This window comes from Crocuta crocuta, unplaced genomic scaffold (assembly GCF_008692635.1).
Source record: "Crocuta crocuta isolate KB4526 unplaced genomic scaffold, BGI_CrCroc_1.0 scaffold82, whole genome shotgun sequence".
In the NCBI taxonomy this organism is placed as follows: domain Eukaryota; kingdom Metazoa; phylum Chordata; class Mammalia; order Carnivora; family Hyaenidae; genus Crocuta; species Crocuta crocuta.
The window spans coordinates 442,690-459,722 of record NW_027528352.1 but is presented as its reverse complement, the minus strand read 5'-3'; the positions used below and the strand labels follow the sequence as shown (position 1 = coordinate 459,722).

The 17,033-nt window shown below is 40.8% G+C and overlaps 2 protein-coding genes across 2 annotated transcripts in view; one reads left to right on the top strand and one right to left on the bottom strand.

Annotated features, from left to right (window-relative positions):
* Window positions 1–4,688: 4,688 nt before the first annotated feature.
* On the bottom strand, window positions 4,689–14,595 carry LOC144223046 (uncharacterized). The gene is made up of 2 exons (XM_077753742.1): window positions 14,409–14,595; window positions 4,689–4,919 (listed from the first exon to the last, which is right to left on the bottom strand). Exon 2 carries the CDS (start codon window positions 4,896–4,898, stop codon window positions 4,707–4,709), a length of 192 nt encoding a protein of 63 aa, XP_077609868.1. The 5' UTR covers window positions 4,899–4,919; window positions 14,409–14,595; the 3' UTR covers window positions 4,689–4,706.
* Window positions 14,596–15,534: 939 nt separating this feature from the next.
* The window catches only part of SLX4IP (SLX4 interacting protein), a 183,889-nt gene continuing 182,390 nt past the window's right edge, over window positions 15,535–17,033 (top strand). The window contains exon 1 of the mRNA XM_077753739.1: window positions 15,535–15,749. The gene's annotated coding sequence lies outside the window, so the exon portion shown is untranslated. The remainder of the gene's footprint in view (window positions 15,750–17,033) is intronic.

The following is a 17,033-nucleotide window of genomic DNA, read 5'->3' as shown; positions in this document are numbered from 1 at the left end:
ACAAACAGGTAAAATTTTCTCCCATCAAGGTTCCTGGGAGAGATGGCTGATTCTACGTATGAGGCAAGAAATATACAAGATGAACTGAGGACTTTTTTTTTTTTCCCTAAGAGTAATATGCTTGGTTCATATTAAAGTGCAAAAGAGAAAAATAGACTTAGGAGTCAACATGGAGGACATCTAAGACGGTACAATTTGACTATTAAAAAGAATATTGATAGTAATAGCTTGAGATAATTCAAATAATATGCAAACTCATGAATTCATATTGTCATCAAAAACAAAAACACTCATTGCTGTTAGGGCACAAATTTACTTTTATAAAAACTGATAGACGGAAATAAAAGCATTTATCTTGCTTTTCCTGATAAATGCATTTAGAGGGATAACTGAATAGTTGATGAGGGAAAGTTGTTCCAGCTCATAAATGGGAGAAGAAATGATAGAATTTGAGCAACAACATTTTGCAACCCCTAAGGAAATCATGGATTAGACTATCATGGTGGTTGGCAAATGACAGCCCCGGGCCACATCTAGCCCACTGTCTGTTTTTGTTGTTTTTTTTTTGTTTTTTTAAATGTTTTATTTATTTCTAGGAGGGAGAGAGAGAGAGACAGCGTGAGCAGGGGAGGGTCAGAGAGAGAGGGAGTCACAGACTGAAACAGGCTCCAGGCTCTGAGCTGGCAGTCAGCACACAGCCCGACGCGGGGCTCGAACCCACAAACCGCGAGACCATGACCTAAGCGAAAGTCGGACGCTTAACCGACTAAGCCACCCAGGCGCCCCTACTGTCTGTTTTTGTAAATAAAGTCTTACTGGCTCATGCTCATGTATCATGTATGAATGCTTTTGTGCTACAATAGAAAGCTGAATAGTTGAAACAGAGATTGTATGGTCTACAAAGCCTAAAATATTTACTATTTGGTCATTTATAGAAAAAAGTTTGCCAACTCCTAGATTAGAGCAATAATCACAAATTTTATTTTTTTTAAATTTTATTTATTAAAAAATTTTTAAAATGTTTTATTTCTGAGAGACAGAGAGAAGCAGCGTGAGCAGGGGAGGGTCAGAGAGAGAGGGAGACACAGAATCAGAAACAGGCTCCAGGCGTTGAGCTGTCCACACAGAGCCCGATGCGGGGCTCGAACCCATGAACCATGAGATTATGACCTGAGCCGAAGTCAGACGCCCAACCGACTGAGCCACCTAGGTGCCCCACAAATAAATTTTATAATAGATTTTACAATGGAGAGATCAGACTGATAATGCACTTTAATCTTAGCAACACTGAAAGTGGATCAGACATTAATGTAAAACCATGTAATTTACTACGATGTATACCATAGCACATCTATGAAGTATTCTTTTTCAAAGGAAAAAAAAAAAAGAAAGTAAAAGCAGGTCTTCTGATCTAACTACCAGATTATAGAAGGTATGGGAGAATGAGAAACATGTGAAATGACAAAATGAAGACTCAGTCAACCAAATTGAGAAAGTGGGACATTCAAAAAGAGACCGACTGGGAAGGGAAATGTAGTAGCTGAAAAGAGACATATCTATCAAATGCAATGTGTGGACCTTATCTGAATTCTAATTCCAACAAACCACCTGTAAAATGAGATTTTTTAAAAGATAAGTTTGGGAAACTGAATGTGGCCCTGGGTTTCCAACAGTAGTGAAGAGTGACCATTAATTTTTTTAGTGTGAAAACCACACGCACTTGTGGTTGTGTGTATATTTACTTTTAACGTTAAAGATACACACTGAAGCTTGGGATTTGCTTTAAAATATTTAAAAGAGCAAAAAGCAGGTGAAGAAGGAAGGACAGATAAAAGAAGACTGGCAAAATATTGATAAGTGTTAAGGCTGGATGGATGCTGTAGAGTTGAATATACCATTCTCTTTTTGGGGGGATGTTTGCAGTTTTCTATAATAAAAGTAGAAATTAAACAATAATATGGGACAAATAACAGCACATTCTTTTGATAGAATCAGTGTTTAATTTGTCCTAAATCTGTTTTTCTTTTCTTTGTTTTAGGTTATCTCTATGCCCAACATGGGGCTCAAACCCATAACCCCAAGTTCAAGAGTTGCATGCTCTACCAACTAAGCCAGCCATGTGCCTCTAAATCTGGTTTTAACATTTGCTCACCCTAAACCTGTTTCCTATCTGTTTCTGCTTGCTTGACTGGCATTGTTGGTCTCTCTGAACTTCTAACTACCGCAGCACCGATATCCACATCTCTTACTTTATTTATTATTTTTCCCCCCTTAATGTTTTTTTATTTATTTCTGAGAGAGAGAGAGACAGCGTGAGCAGGGGAGGGTCAGAGAGAGAGGGAGACACACAATCCGAAGCAGGCTCCAGGCTCTGAGCTAGCTGTCAGCACAGAGCCCAATGCGGAGCTTGAACCCACGAACCGTGAGATCATGACCTGAGCCAAAGTCTGACACTTAACCGACTGAGCCACACAGGTGCCCCCTTACTAAATTTACCTTAACGTTTTAGAGGAAATATCTTTTCTTAACTCTACTTTCCCTCTAAGAATACCTCACTTAATAACATTCCTTGTAGTTCTTTTCACAGAAGGAGAAACTACTTTCTTTTTTTTTCAGTTTGGCTATTGCAGATCCCCAAAATCTTATGACAAGAATTAAAGGAAAAAAATGATGTCATGATATCATAAGTAATATACACACACTATATTCTCTACTTCTCTCCACACATACACGCGCGCACACACACACACATTCTATCTCTCTCTCTAATGATCTCGTTATAGTCTAGAAGAGTTTAGAGATAAAAATCAAGCATCTAATAAACTCCTTAACTCCCTGCTCCTGTCTCCTAAAACTCCCTTTATAAAAACAAATCTACATCCCTTTAAAAATACAAATCTTACACAGAATGTCTTAAGGTTACTCTTTTGTCATTAAGCTTCTGATATTTTATTACCTGTCGTATTAAATAATTGTCTATTACTTTACGCTACCCCTTCCCTTTCTCTTTATGAGCATTTAAAAATAAAATCTTGTGAGGCACCTGGGTGGCTCAGTCGGCTAAGCGTCTGACTTCGGGTCAGGTCATGATCTCACGGTTTGTGGATTCGAGCATAGCTGACAGCTAGCTCAGAGACTGAAGCCTGCTTCCGATTCTGTTTCTCCTTCTCTCTCTGACCCTCCCCTGCTCACGCTGCCTCTCTCTCTCTCTCTCAGAAATAAATAAAACATTAAAAATTTTAAAAAAAAGTCTTGACTTAAAATAATGAAAATTTTGGCGGCACCTGGGTAGCTAAGTCAGTTGAGAGTCTGATTCTTGATCTCAGCTTAGGTCTTCAGCTCAGGGTCATGAGTTCAAGCCCTGCAATGACCTCTTCACTGGGCATGAAGCTAACTTAACAACAACCAAAAATAATAAAATGATGTAATCAGAAATTATATCACAGTTTTATTAGAAGTCAAAATTACAGACCTCTTAAGAAAGTGGAAGGTCATATTGAGGTTTTCCTTCTATAAGGAACAGACCTTAAATTGACCTATCTTATGCCAAAATTTAAAGCACATTACACATCTGATGGTCAAAAAATATATTAAGATAGAAAATGGTCCACAATTATAGGGCCACAGTTCTCTATCTGCAGCCAGATCAGTTTCATAATTCAGAGGTTCTTGAATTTTAGAAAAATAATATAGTGTCTAGCACCCATAATCAAAATAATATAGTGTTTAATACCCATAAGCAACATAATCATAATATAATGCTCATAATCAAACACAACAGTATTCCTGGAGTGAAACTAAATAATTATATTGAGTGGAATAAAGACTGTAAATTGCCTCATGTCAGTTAAGATCAAGTTTTGCTACCAAAGGAGTTATAACAAAACCTTCTGGTTTTAGAAGTTTTTGGATTTTGGAATTATATTAAGAGATTATAATCTTGAATTATGTAACTATATCCTCTTATTTCAGGGACTCTCAAAAGTAACATTATTTTGAAGCTAAAATATTAGATACTAAAGAAGGAATGTATAGTGTTTCAATAGCTCAGCTGGTTAAGCTTCCAACTCTTGATTTCGACTTAGGTCATGATGTCATGGTTTGTGGGATTGAGCCTCATATGTTGGGCTCATGCTGTCAGTGCGGAGCCTGCTTGGGATTTCCCCCTCCCTACCCCCCATCATTCCCCAGCCTGCTCGCTCTCTCTCTAAATAAATAAATGAAAATAAAAACTTTATTAAAAGATAATAAAAATAAAGAAGGAAGGAATACAATTAGTTTTACTTGCCTTGGAAAGAAACAGAATAATAAAGGAGAGAACTTTTGCAAGTTACAGATCTGTATGCTCTGGGTTGGATTTATGGCAAGTAGACAACTGCTCTTTCGATACATTCTTGATCCTGGTGACATTGTTAGTGAAAAGGACAGGACAAGTGGTGGACTGCCTGCCCTTTCTCCTTTCATCCAAATGACTCTGCCAGGCAAGTGTCAAAGGTCTCTATGGAACAAACTTTCCTAGAAGAAACTACAGAATTAATATTTTGACAGTGGGTCATACGAAAAACAATAGTTATGTAACTTACTAACTTAAGCTTTTTCTTGCCAGAGCTCTGTACCTTTTTTTAAAGATTATGTTTCCCATTGTTGGAACCTCTACCATTTGGTTGACTAGATTAAATCAAACCTACCTGAAGATTCCAAGCCTGCTATTTCCCGTGGATGTGACTCTTCTGAGGACTTCCAAGTGCTGGACTATCTGGCTCAGAAACGTCGTCCTTATTAGGCATTTGGAAAACAGGGCTGCTTTTGATTCTGTGCCATCCCAGATGTATGAGACCGACTAAAGGAACCATAACAACCAGAACTTTGTAGTCTCTCCAGAAGTTCTGAAAACTCATAGTACTTCAGCATCAGTGCACCTGAGAAAAGGCCCACAAAACAACTCCCTCAAGTTATATCTATGAACCACCAAAAGTAGAATATTGCACTCTAAAAAAAGTAGACTGTTAAACATTTTTAGGTATAATAAAGTGTACTGTTAATTAACTAAAGAGGGTATGTTGTAGGCTCAAAGGGATAGCAAGAAGTCAGGCTTGAGAAACTTATAAAGCAATACAAACCTTTAGTCAAAGATTGTAAAGGAGCCACCATTACCTGCTAGTAAAGTTCTATAAATCTTTGGAAATGCTCATGCATAGATATCGTTTTCTTTTACAATTAATTATACTTTCTCGGAGCCACAGTAAAGTTAGATTTAAAAGTAATTACATTAGTCAGAATTTTAACTGAAGAATTAAATAGTAATCCTTAAATATGCAGTAAGAACTTAGATTCTGCATTCCGACTCATGTAAGTGATAGTGTTTCAATGGAGATTGGGACAGTCATGCATAGACTCTAATTGCAGCAAATGAATTTTGGCATGGACTCTGAGTTAGGATGAATTAATGCCATTTCCATTTATGTCCTGAAGCACAGGATTTTAGTGGTTACCCTTATCACTAATAACTCTGCCCCACAGGGGTCTACCCAGTTTACATGGAGAAATTGGAGCTAGTAACTTGTGTGGGGTTACAAAGGTAGTTTGTATTAAAGCAGATTTCTTTCCTCTGTCTTTGGTTTGTAAAGCCTGGAGTGCGGCCCAGGAAGTCTGTTTCTGATGATCTGTTGGCTTTGGGAACTCAAGTCTGGATAACCTCTAAAGACTTCTTACACTTTATTTAAGGGACACTTAAATAATAAATAAAGGGACACTCATTAGGCTTTAGTGATTAGCTTATAGACTTGCAATGGTATGAATGGACCCACTTTCCAAGTTCCTTTCTGAGCACAGACCGAAAATAAGGACTGCTTCATCATTTGTAGGATATAATAAGAATTATGTGTAGTTGCATGTAGATGAGATTCGGTACATGCAGTCTGTTATGTTATAATAATTTTGTATGAATGCCATTAGAAAAATGTCTGGACAAAACTTTTACTTCTTTCTCTTTTAAGTCAAGATTAAAATATACTGCTGGGGTGCCTCAGACGGTTAAGTGTCTGACTCTTGATTTTGGCTGAGGTCACGATCTTGGGGTTTGTGGGATTGAGCCCTGTATTAAGTTCTGTGTTCACACTGCAAAGCCTGCTTGGGATATTCTCTCTCTCTCCCCTCCCCCGCTCACATGTGCTTGCTCGTTTTCTCAAAAATAAATGAATAAACATTTAAAAAAATATAGCTAATGAGGTAAATAGCTATCTCAGTGTTCTGGGTATATTAAAAATAAACAGAAAGCTCAGAGTTATGCCTATGTACATATATCATTTCCGGCATTAGAAGCCCTCTTTCACAGTGTCCAAATTCACATTATATAAGGACTTTGTTGCAAAACTTAAACTACTAGATGGAAAAAAACAATGGCCTACTTTGTATTTTATGGCCTTTTCCTGTTCTAAAGTGCTCTTATATTCTATACAGTTTCTGCGACCTTTAGGGACCGCACCTTTCATTGACATATTTAAGTTCTGTCTTTGGAGAAAGTCAATCACAATTAACTGCATCATTAAATTTCATGGTGAAGCTACTGTGCAAAATGCCTTTGAGATCTGAGGATACAATAAAACACAGTGGTCTGGAGTAGTGAGGGAAGAACTATAGCAAGGATTACTCTATAGAGGGACAGAGGCTGCACCAAAGTTACCTGGCTTGTGTTGACCAATGTGATATTTTTGTCCACAAAATACCTTCAATTAAAGGTTTAGAAGATAATGTCATTCATATCTAGTCTCATCAGTACTTAGGGTGATTCTAACATCTCTGAACATGAGGTTATCAAGACATATTACTTTTAATGGATAGCATAATCAGAATTTCCAGTGATTGATGCCGGTTGAGAAGAACATTCTGAGTGAATCGTGCATACTTGTAAGAGTCACGAAGGTCAAGTATCCTAATGCATTAAACCTGGAATGTTCTTCTGATTCTCACGTTAGGCATGTAAGAGGTTAACAAGTGACAACTTGTGCCTGCCGTCTTGTGCCAACTTATCCAAAATTAGAGTCTATATCCTCCAAACACGCATCTGTGACCTACTAATAGTTGAGATTAGCCAGGCTAATTTTAGTTCAGTTTTCTTTAGCTTAGTTCTTAGTACAGAATGAATAGCAAGAATCAATGAACCATAGAATGGGGAGAAGCCTGCTATATCTCTACCTTAAGAAAATACTGTAATCTTCTGAGTACATAGAAATATAAATACCAAGAAAAGAAAGCACTGAAATATATTACTGAAGTGTACAAATATTCTTTAAAGTCAAGGCATTACTGTGTCTAGAGCAACAACTTTCCCTCCCCCTACTTTGTATTACAGAGATTATTATCTCTTCAATTTTTACCACTAAGACCACAGACAGGCTTCCTGAAGCTTGTTACAGTACAAGCTAAATGAAGGTTTCTTGGTGATTGAACTGGACAGTAAGGCAAAGGACAAAAAAGCAATTAAGCTTCTTACAAAATCCTAGACAGCCTGGCTCTAGCTATCAGTTTACTCTTTCTGTGTAGCACCATGTCCACTAAAACCATCAAGTTTTGTTACTGGCCATTACTAAATTAGGCCTACAACACCTTGGATGCAGGAAATAGTCTGAAAAAGGTTAGCATTTTGCCTACTGGGCTTGCTGGGCGCCATCTGCTGGTATTTTGGACACAGTGTAAAGGTAGATTCTTCAGAGGTTTTCATTGCTGCTCTGCTTAAAGTATTTGAAAAATAGTAATTTTTTAAAACTTCCACTGAACGTAATTTAAACGTGAAGAGGGCATTAGACAGAATAATGCCAAACAATTAATTAGCCCAGATCTTGTGACTATGACAAGTGATGAAGTTTACTGGAACTGTATTTCTTTTACAATGTTGGCTATAGTTATTTGGGAACTCTCCTTCTCTTTCTTTCTTTTTTAAAGGTTTATTTTGAGAAAAAGCATACCAGTGGGAGAGAGGGTCAGAGATAGGAGAGAGAATCCTAAGCAGGCACCATGCTTGCATGGAGCACAATGTGGGGCTCTATCCCACAACCATGAGATCATGACCTGAGCCAAAATCAAGAGTCGTACGCTTAACCAACTAAGCCACCCAGGTCGCCTGGGAATTCCTCATTTCTGAGCTCCCAATCACTGATGCTAATAATACCCCATTTTTAATATAGCAGTCTAAATGTTAGCACATTTTGTGTACACATAAGAAAGGACTGTGTACTGTCTTCATGCTTACTCAACTGGCACACTAGAGAGATTAACAAGTTTCTTTTTCCCCCCTTTTATCAACTAAAATAACAATTTTGCTGAATTTTCATCTTGTCATTACTGTCAGCTTTTGATGAATTGAATGGATCATACCTGAGTTCTAAAGTTTCCATTTGGCAAAATCCTATCATGGCTCTCTTCCCTCCATTCAAGTTTGGCTCGACCTCACCCAGTAGCTACAGTGCTGACAGCACAGCTGATCAGTAGTCAAGAATAGGGTGAAGGTGGGGGGGCATGGGTGGCTCAGTGGGTTAAGCGAAGGCTCGGTTTTGGCTCAGGTCAGGATCTCATGGTTTCATGGGTTTGAGCCCCACATCGGGCTCTGTGCTGACAGCGTGGAGCCTGCTTGGGATTCTCTCCTTCCCTGCCTCTCTGTCCCTCTCCCACTTGCCCATGCGCACACTCTCTCTCAAAATAAAAAAAAAAACTTAAGAAAAAAAAAAGAAGACAGTGAAGGTCAACGTATTATGTATGAATATTTTATGGTCTCTGCTAACCTTCCCCATTACTGAGTTCATTGTCTCTATACATACATTACACAGTGAAAGCATCACAAGTTTTGTATGGGAGTTTTATGAACAGTCCAAAATGTGAACAGTGAGGGAGTGGTTAGGGACTAATGAGGAAGAGAAAACCAGCTTATTGCTGGCTGTGGTTTATCAGAAAGATTGTAGTGTTGTTTATAGACTTTATACAACCTTTCCATCTCCTTTGTTTTTAAACCTAGCTGCCATTTGATGCTGAGGTTGCAGAGGGAAGAGGAGTGGGTATCATGCTGAAAGCCAGACTGTTCCAGATTAAATGTGCAGTTAATTGGCCCCTTAGGGATACCCCTGTTAGCTCTGAATCCTAAAATGGTGATTTCTATCTTCACTTTTTTCTTTTTTTAATTAAACAAAAATTTTTTGGAAAGTTTATTTGAGAGACAGAGAGAGAGAGAATTGCAAGCAGGCTCCGTTACTAGCAGAGAGGGGCTCAAACCCACAAACCATGAGATCATGACCTGAGCTGAAGTTGGATGCTTAACTGACTAAGTCATCCAGGTGCCACTATTGTCATCATTTTCAAGAGTTCTTTTTGGGAACCGTTTATGAACTCATAGGTTGAAAAAACTCCTTATGAGGTTAAGGTAAGTTGCATGGACTCTTACTGTTAGATGGCGACCCCGATATCCACCTGCACCCAATTATTTCAGCTTGAGTACGAACCTCCAATTCACCTTGTTAATTGATATTAGGAGTGACTCATTCTGGTTTTGATATGCTGATTGCACTTTGTGAAGGAACTTAATGAAGGAACTTCTTTTGTGGTGATGGGAACAATACTGCTTACCAGAAAGACCTGTTTTTCTTAATACCTCCCATTAAGCGATGATGAGTGTAACTTTCGCCTTTACTATGCTGATGCCATAGTAAAGGGCTCTTCCCCATGCTTTTGCGTATCAATGTTCTGGAAAACCTTTACTGATGGAGGGATTTATCATTAGAATCACACTTCTGGGCTGTTCCCCATCTTTTGCATATCAATGTTCCCGAAAGTTTTTACTGATAAAAAGGATTTATCATCAGAATGCCACTTGTGTGCCATTCCCCCAAACACTAAATCAAAAAATAAAGTTGAGTCTCAGACAGTGTGGAGAGGCCTGGCTGGTGACCAGAAAGAATCTCGTGCCTCTCTCATCCCTCCCTCGCCAACAACGTCCATCCTTCAGGGACCCCTGGACCTGGCTGGAGCGGGACTCCAGCAAGTTCTATTTTTAATGCGGCTAACTTATTGGCCAGAAGAAATTGTGGCTACTGCGTATTAGCACCCTCAATTTCCTGTCCCACATGTAAGAACCGACCCACCCATCTTAACTCTCATCTTAACCTCTTTCCCGGTGTCTCTTCAGGAAAAGAGACTACCCCTAACTAACTAACTCCACTACCTCTCTTACATCTCCCACCTCCCACTTATGATACAAGGGGGTCTTCCCCCTTTGCAATGTAAGGCGTGGTCTCTGGTTGGTGAGGATACTGCGATCTGGGTATAACAGCAAAACCTATTGTTACCCACTGTAAAGAACGAAAAACAAATTCCTAAAGCAAGGGTCCTTTACCAGTCTCCCTTCCAGTGACTACACAATCTGATTCCTTTCAAATAAGGAATCTTTTCCTAGAATCACTTTCCACTTTCATTTTCAAACTCAAGTAATCTGCTTTTGTTACACCATCCATGGAAACTGCTCTGACCATAAAGATCGCCAATCTCTCCCCTTACTTGATCTCTGAAGCATTTTGATGTGCTCTGGAAACTCCGTTAAGTACTTGGGACTCCAGTCTGTTCCTTCTCAGTCTCCTTTAATGGCTTCATCCACCTATTCACCCTTATCAAAGATATGTCCTTGGTTGTCTCTCCTCCCCCCCGTTCATTTTCTGGATGGTCTCATTCACATCAAAGCTTCATTATAATGCATCCATTAACAACTACTGCACCTTCATCTCCAGCCTGTACCCACATAGCCAACTGCTACTCTTCACCTTTACCCTGTACCCACAGTCTCAACTCATCTCATATAAATATGAATCCTCTTTCATTTCCAAACCGTTGTTTTACCTCTATTTCCTGTTTTGACAAAAAACTAAAACACGAAAGACATTACCTGCTAAGCCATTCAATTCTGTATATAGTGGTCTCTACCCTTCTTATATTCCTCATTCTATCAGTGACCCAGCCCTGCCATTTGACCTGACAGGTTATATATAACCTCTCCCCACTGTCAAAGTCCTGACCCTCATGACTTCACATGACATTCTTGCTTATAATCCAGTGGCTCTCAAAATGTGGTCCCCTCACCAGTAGCATTAGCATCACCTGGGAACTTAAGAGAAGTGCAAATTCTGTGGGCCTCCTCTGACTTACCAAATCAGAAACTCTAGGGAGGTCCAGTAATGTGTTTTAACATATTCTCTAGGTAATTTTGAAGTTAAAGTCTGAGAATCACTGTTCTACTTTACTATTTACTAAATACACTCCACACACTTAACAGCCATCTTGCAAAAAACCCACATCTGATTGTTAGGCTTTGCTTAGAAGCATTTTTGATTAGAAGGTGAAATCTAAATTCCTTAGGACAGCATAAGACACCCACCAGGATCTAGTTCCTGTCGACCAGTTTTCAGAAGGTAGAGCACAGTTAATCATTTTAGTAAGCATGCACTGTTTATAGTGTGATTAAGGGGATGAACTGTGGAATCCTAGCTTTCCATCTCCACCCCCACACTTTACTACTAGGTGTGACCTTGGATGAGCCACTAACCTCACTAAGCCTCAGTTACATCATCTGTAAAATGAGTGTAAGGGCTTCCATATTACAAGGTTGTTGTGAAGTTAGCACAATACCTGGCACTTAGTCTGGACTCTGATTATTGACTATTACTCTTATTTCAATTACTTCAAAAGGAATGGAGCCAACCTAGAGTGTAGGAGGAACAAGAAGGGACTGGAATGACTGCCTAGACTAAGGGACCGTGGTCCTCTTAAAGGAGGCTCGCTTCTCTGGGCAATTTCAGTTAGTCTGGAGGTGAATAAAAATACTCTGATTCTCATGAAGAAGGTTCTGAGACCTTTGGGGCTATTCTGATTAGATCAGGGTGGATCTAAAATCAGATTCCAGGAGGTTAAAGGAAAGGTAGCAAACTCCTACAGTGAAAGCCAGGAAAGCAAATTTTGAAGGAACAGGAAAATTTAACCACAGAGCAAAACAGCAAAAACAGGGTGACTAATTTATTTGTTTCTCTGATAACAGCTAATAGAGTTGCCAAGGGATTAAATATGAGAGTCCTAGTGGACTATATTTTCAGAAATGTTGTTGGTTACTTAAGAGCAAAGGCATTAAGTAATGATAGGAATCCAATTTTAACCACTGCAAATTAGTTATAATCTTGGACAAATCACTTCTCTCCTGCCTCAATTTAATAATCTGTAATATCAGCTATATTATGAAAAACACTACATATTTATATTTATGTATTTATTGCTTAGTATAGGGTCGAGTATGTGGGGAGCATTCAATTCACGGCAACTATTATTATTATTGGAAGTATATTATCTTTAATACAAATTAACAGAAATAGGCACGTCTGGAGATTCCTGTTTGACCAAAGCAATTGTATATTATCATCTAGTATTTCAACTAACACTTGGTTATAATTTATAAAACTGAGGAATATTGTAAAGACAGGTCCCCAAACTGTTTATATCACTTAGGGCCTATCAATGTTCACTTCAAGTATGTGTGAGATTAATTTTATTTGAATGTTTTCTTAGTGTCTATTAGGTGCTGGCAGGGCATAAGGCTGGGTGGGGGCGTGGTGTGAGTGTGGTGGGACTACCAAACTGAATAAAGCATGGTTCCTGTCCTCAAAAGAGAATAGAAACCTGAGAAGAGAAAGGCACAATCCAAATAAAACATGATTAAATGCTGTATAGGAGCAAAAACAAACAAACAGCACACACATGAAAAAAACAACCAAACCTGTAGAGATTAAAAGCCTTTACCAACTTGACTAATTTCTCAAAACTTCTGGCCTCTGTTTCTATCTTCCATCTATTTTTACGCACTCCATCTTTAGTAGTAGCAGGGAGTCAATATCTATAAAAACCAGGTACAGCCACCCATTTGAGGAGGCAGCAGCCACTTGTTATTTCTCCGTTATATTCTCAGTGTGTAACAGAAAGTAGAACGTCTTCCTCTTTTTGTCCTACACAGGGTGGCTCATTCTTGTGCTTAGTTCAGACATCACCTATTCAGATAATCTTTCTCTGAGCACTCAGTCTAAAGTTTCTTCCCTCTCCCACCCTCAGTATTCTCTAGCACATCCCACAATTACCTTCAAAGCCCTACCATTCTGTTGAATGATGTGATGTGCCACCTTGATCCCCTTTAAGAATGAAAGACCTATTTCCCCAGCTCTTGGCACTGCTGAGCCAGCTCTCAGTTGTTAGACCCCTTCCGAGACAGACTTGGCTGAAAACTCTTTCCAGGGCTATAGGCATACAATGACTGCCCACGTATAAAGACTTGGCCCTTCCCTCCAACTTGGAAAACCTCTGAAGGGCCAAACCAGTACCTAGAGTTCCCTTGGGACTGCACTGCTGCTGAACTTTTTCTGTCCACCCATTCCTGCTTCCTTTCTTCCTTGTTAAGATCCAGAAAAACTCTTCCTAATAAATGTTCTGCCCACAAATCTCTTTCGCTGGGAATCCAACCTAGGATAATCTGGAAACACTCTGTTCATTGTTAGTGTCCTTGTTTATGGTTTCCTCTCCCAACACTAGAATATAAGCTCTAGGTGGTCAAGGAATATGTGTCTTGGTCACTGCTGCATCTGCTAACTCAGTGCGCCTGTGTGTATACAACCACAATTGTATATACACGTACACAATATACATTTATATGGTGTATATATATAAATAGATAAATTGAGGAGGTTAATGAATGACTAAACTGCCTGAATTGAGAACCTCTGAAGCACAATTTGGGCATGGTCCTATCGGAGAAGATGAACATGACCCAGAACGTCTTCATCTCAAAAGGACTTCCGTCCCCCTAAGGTCAAAAGTCCTGGGAGTCCTGCTTCTGCTTGCACGCAGGTGGCACTAACCCTGCTGTCCAACAGTGCTGACTTCCAGCTCCACGTCACAGGGTGGCCCTCACCTCCCAGACAGACACAGGCATGCTGTGCCCTCTCCCTGCGAAGGAGTGACCGACGAGCCACACAGGTTTCGGCCGGAAGGTGCCAGCGCAGGTACAATCAGTGCTTTCACTGGAACACCTTTTCCATCTTACTCCACCGCGGGGCCGCGCAGACGCGAGGGGAAGAGGGTCTACACCCGGAACTCTAGCCACACTACCCTCGCCATTCACATTCCCTCCACCTACAAGTATCCACTGCCTATGGCTATTTTAAGGGGAAGTGTTTAGTTTTCTAAGGAGCCGACCTCCTTGTCCCCGCCCCCAAATATCCTTCAGTGAGGACACCAGTGACCTTTCTGAGAGCGGGCAGGGGGCACCAACAAGCCCACCTCCCCTCTCTTCGGCCAGGGAGAAAGCAGGTTTTCTCCACCTGAGGTTCCAGCGCTCTCACCTGCCCACCAGCCGCTGAGCCTCTAGGCCGCCGCCGCCAGCTGGCCCCAGGGGCACAGACGCACGCAGCCGGCGCCGCGCGTCCTGGCAACCTGCGCTCGGGGCTGGGGGACGGAGCATGCGTAGTTCCGTGGTTGGCGCGTGCGCTGCTGAAAATTCGCGTCTCCGGGTTTTAGTCAGCGTCTCAGCCCAGGAAACCATTGGCCCCGACCGAGGAGAGCCCGGGGGCGGAGCTTATTCAGTCTCAGTCTCCGCAAATGTGTTTAAAGAATTTAAATAACATCAAACGGACTTGTTAGGGCACAGTATCTGCCTCGTGGCTCGCGCTTAGGAGACACTTATTGAACGAACGACACATTCGGCAACAGTTCGTGGCAGTCCTCCGTTCTCCCAGACTTGACCAATCACGAGGCGCGATTCGTCTTCGGCGCCGGCTCCCCGCCTTCTTTTACGTGCGCCTCCGAAACCGGGAGGAAAGGAACGGACCGTCACCGCTTCGCGGATCGCACTGCAAAGTGGACATGCGCAGTGCGAGCGGGCCGCTTTCAGACCGCTTTTGCCCTCCGCCCTCAGTAGGGGCAGGCTTACGGGGCAGTTGGGAATCCGCCGATTCGTACCCCCCACAGAGTGGGTAATTTTGGCGCTATCTGCCTATCCTACTTCTTAGTTCGAAGGCAAAACTTTCATTCTCTTGTAGCATTCAAAGTAATTAAGGAGGGAATTACGCTTCTCGCTATTTTAGAGTTTATCCGGCATTGTGAAAGCTGCCTTTACTTTCCAACCGTTTTTATAACCTAATTCTTGTGCTACTAACTTCCCGGTGTCAAGAAGCCCTGTACCACAAAAATGCGGGGTTTAAATTTTCTCTCCATCACCTCCGCTGTCTAGCACTATGGGTAACGGTGATTCGTTACCTGCCAATCAGAGTCACTGACTTCCTAGTCTCTGAACAGCCAGCCATAGTCGCCATTTTTGTTTCGGGCTGTTCTTGAGAAACGGGAGGAGGCCATTTTTCTTTCGGGCAGATCCGTCCCGCTATTTCAGGTCCTTCCACAGTGTTTCGCAGCCATCTTAAGTCCTGGTATGGCTTCAAGGCGACCGTGAGGCTGCCCAGGCCGTTTTGTGTTTGGGCAGCGGCTGCTTTTTCCCAGCGCGCGGGGAGACACTGGGAAAGGGGAAGTAAGGCCGAAGCTTGAACCCCCAAAGCATCTGAAGGTGGGCTTCAGAGCCTGCTCCCTGTGGAGCCTGAGTTTGCTCAGCCAAGTACTACTTACTCCACCAGTGACCCTGGACAGTAACAAAACTAATAAAAACCCGAACCCAAACCCTGCCACCATCATAGGTAAGAACATGGAACTCCTGACAACCTGAAATATTCCTTCACTTGCACTGAACTATTTGCCCATTTTCTTCCCCCCTCTGGTTTTTTTTCCTTTGATTTTTGAGTCTTTTCTGAATTCTTTCCCCTGTGCTTCCACCTTTTTTCATTGTTTTCAACGTGCTAAAGACTTGTTAACAGAGAGGAACAAGAAACCTGGACTTAAAAGTGGAAGTATTACTCTGAAGAATTTTTTGGGTTTTTATTGGGGGACAAAATAGAGTACAGTGAATGGGCCAGGTATTTGTATCAAACTATGAATGCCGAGCACCATTTGTACAAATACAGTCTCAGACATTTTTAGGTTGTGACATAAAGATGGATTGTGTTTGTATATACTGCCCGTTCATCCATTCAGTCATCGGATTTATTGAGTACCTAATGTGTGCTAGGTCATCGAGATTCTGCGGTAAACCAAACAACCCCTTTCTGTCATGGAGTTTACATTCTAACTGACCCCGACAGCTACTAGGTTGTGGCAAGTAACAATAGTCTATGGTTCGTCGGCTGCTAGACTGTTACACTAAATATCACCTGGCTTCTTCCTCAGTATCCTCACGTTTTAAAATTTTTTTCCATACTAGGAATAAATTGTATTGACACTTGTTGCTTGGGTCCTAGACACCACCATATTTGTAGGCCAGTTGGCCGATTTGATGATCAATATTCAAGGTACTTAGGGTCTTGCTCAAAGTGTGGTCTACTGACAAGCATCACCTGGGAGTCTCTTAGGAACGTTGGTTTCAGAACTCCAGACCCACTGGATCAGAATCTTTTCTAGAGAGTGCTCCTTAAAGTTCAAGGAGCATTAATTCAGGGCACAAACTAAAGATATAGGCTGTCTCTTTTCAACCTGTGCGTCTTAAACAGTTTACAATATGTTGTTAGTTTATTCCATATTTTACATGCAGTGGACATGTGACATATGTTCTTTTGCTTTCAGTACATCAGTTTGATGTCAGAATGCCGATTTAACATTCTAAAAAGCTGAGAATCTTGCTTGCTGGTATATTATGTAACTGTTGCCATGGCAACACCTGTATGCACATTTTTTTTTTCCCTCTGTGCATATTTTTACTTTTAATTTATTACAAGTTGAATTCAAAAGCCTGGATGCATTCAGCAGTTCAATATTGACTTGGAAAACCCTGGCCCATATTTTACCAATATTTTATGGCACTTTGCTCTCCTGTCTTTTTTAAATGAGAAATCTAAATCTCATTTGTTTAAGGAATTTTAAATCCTAGC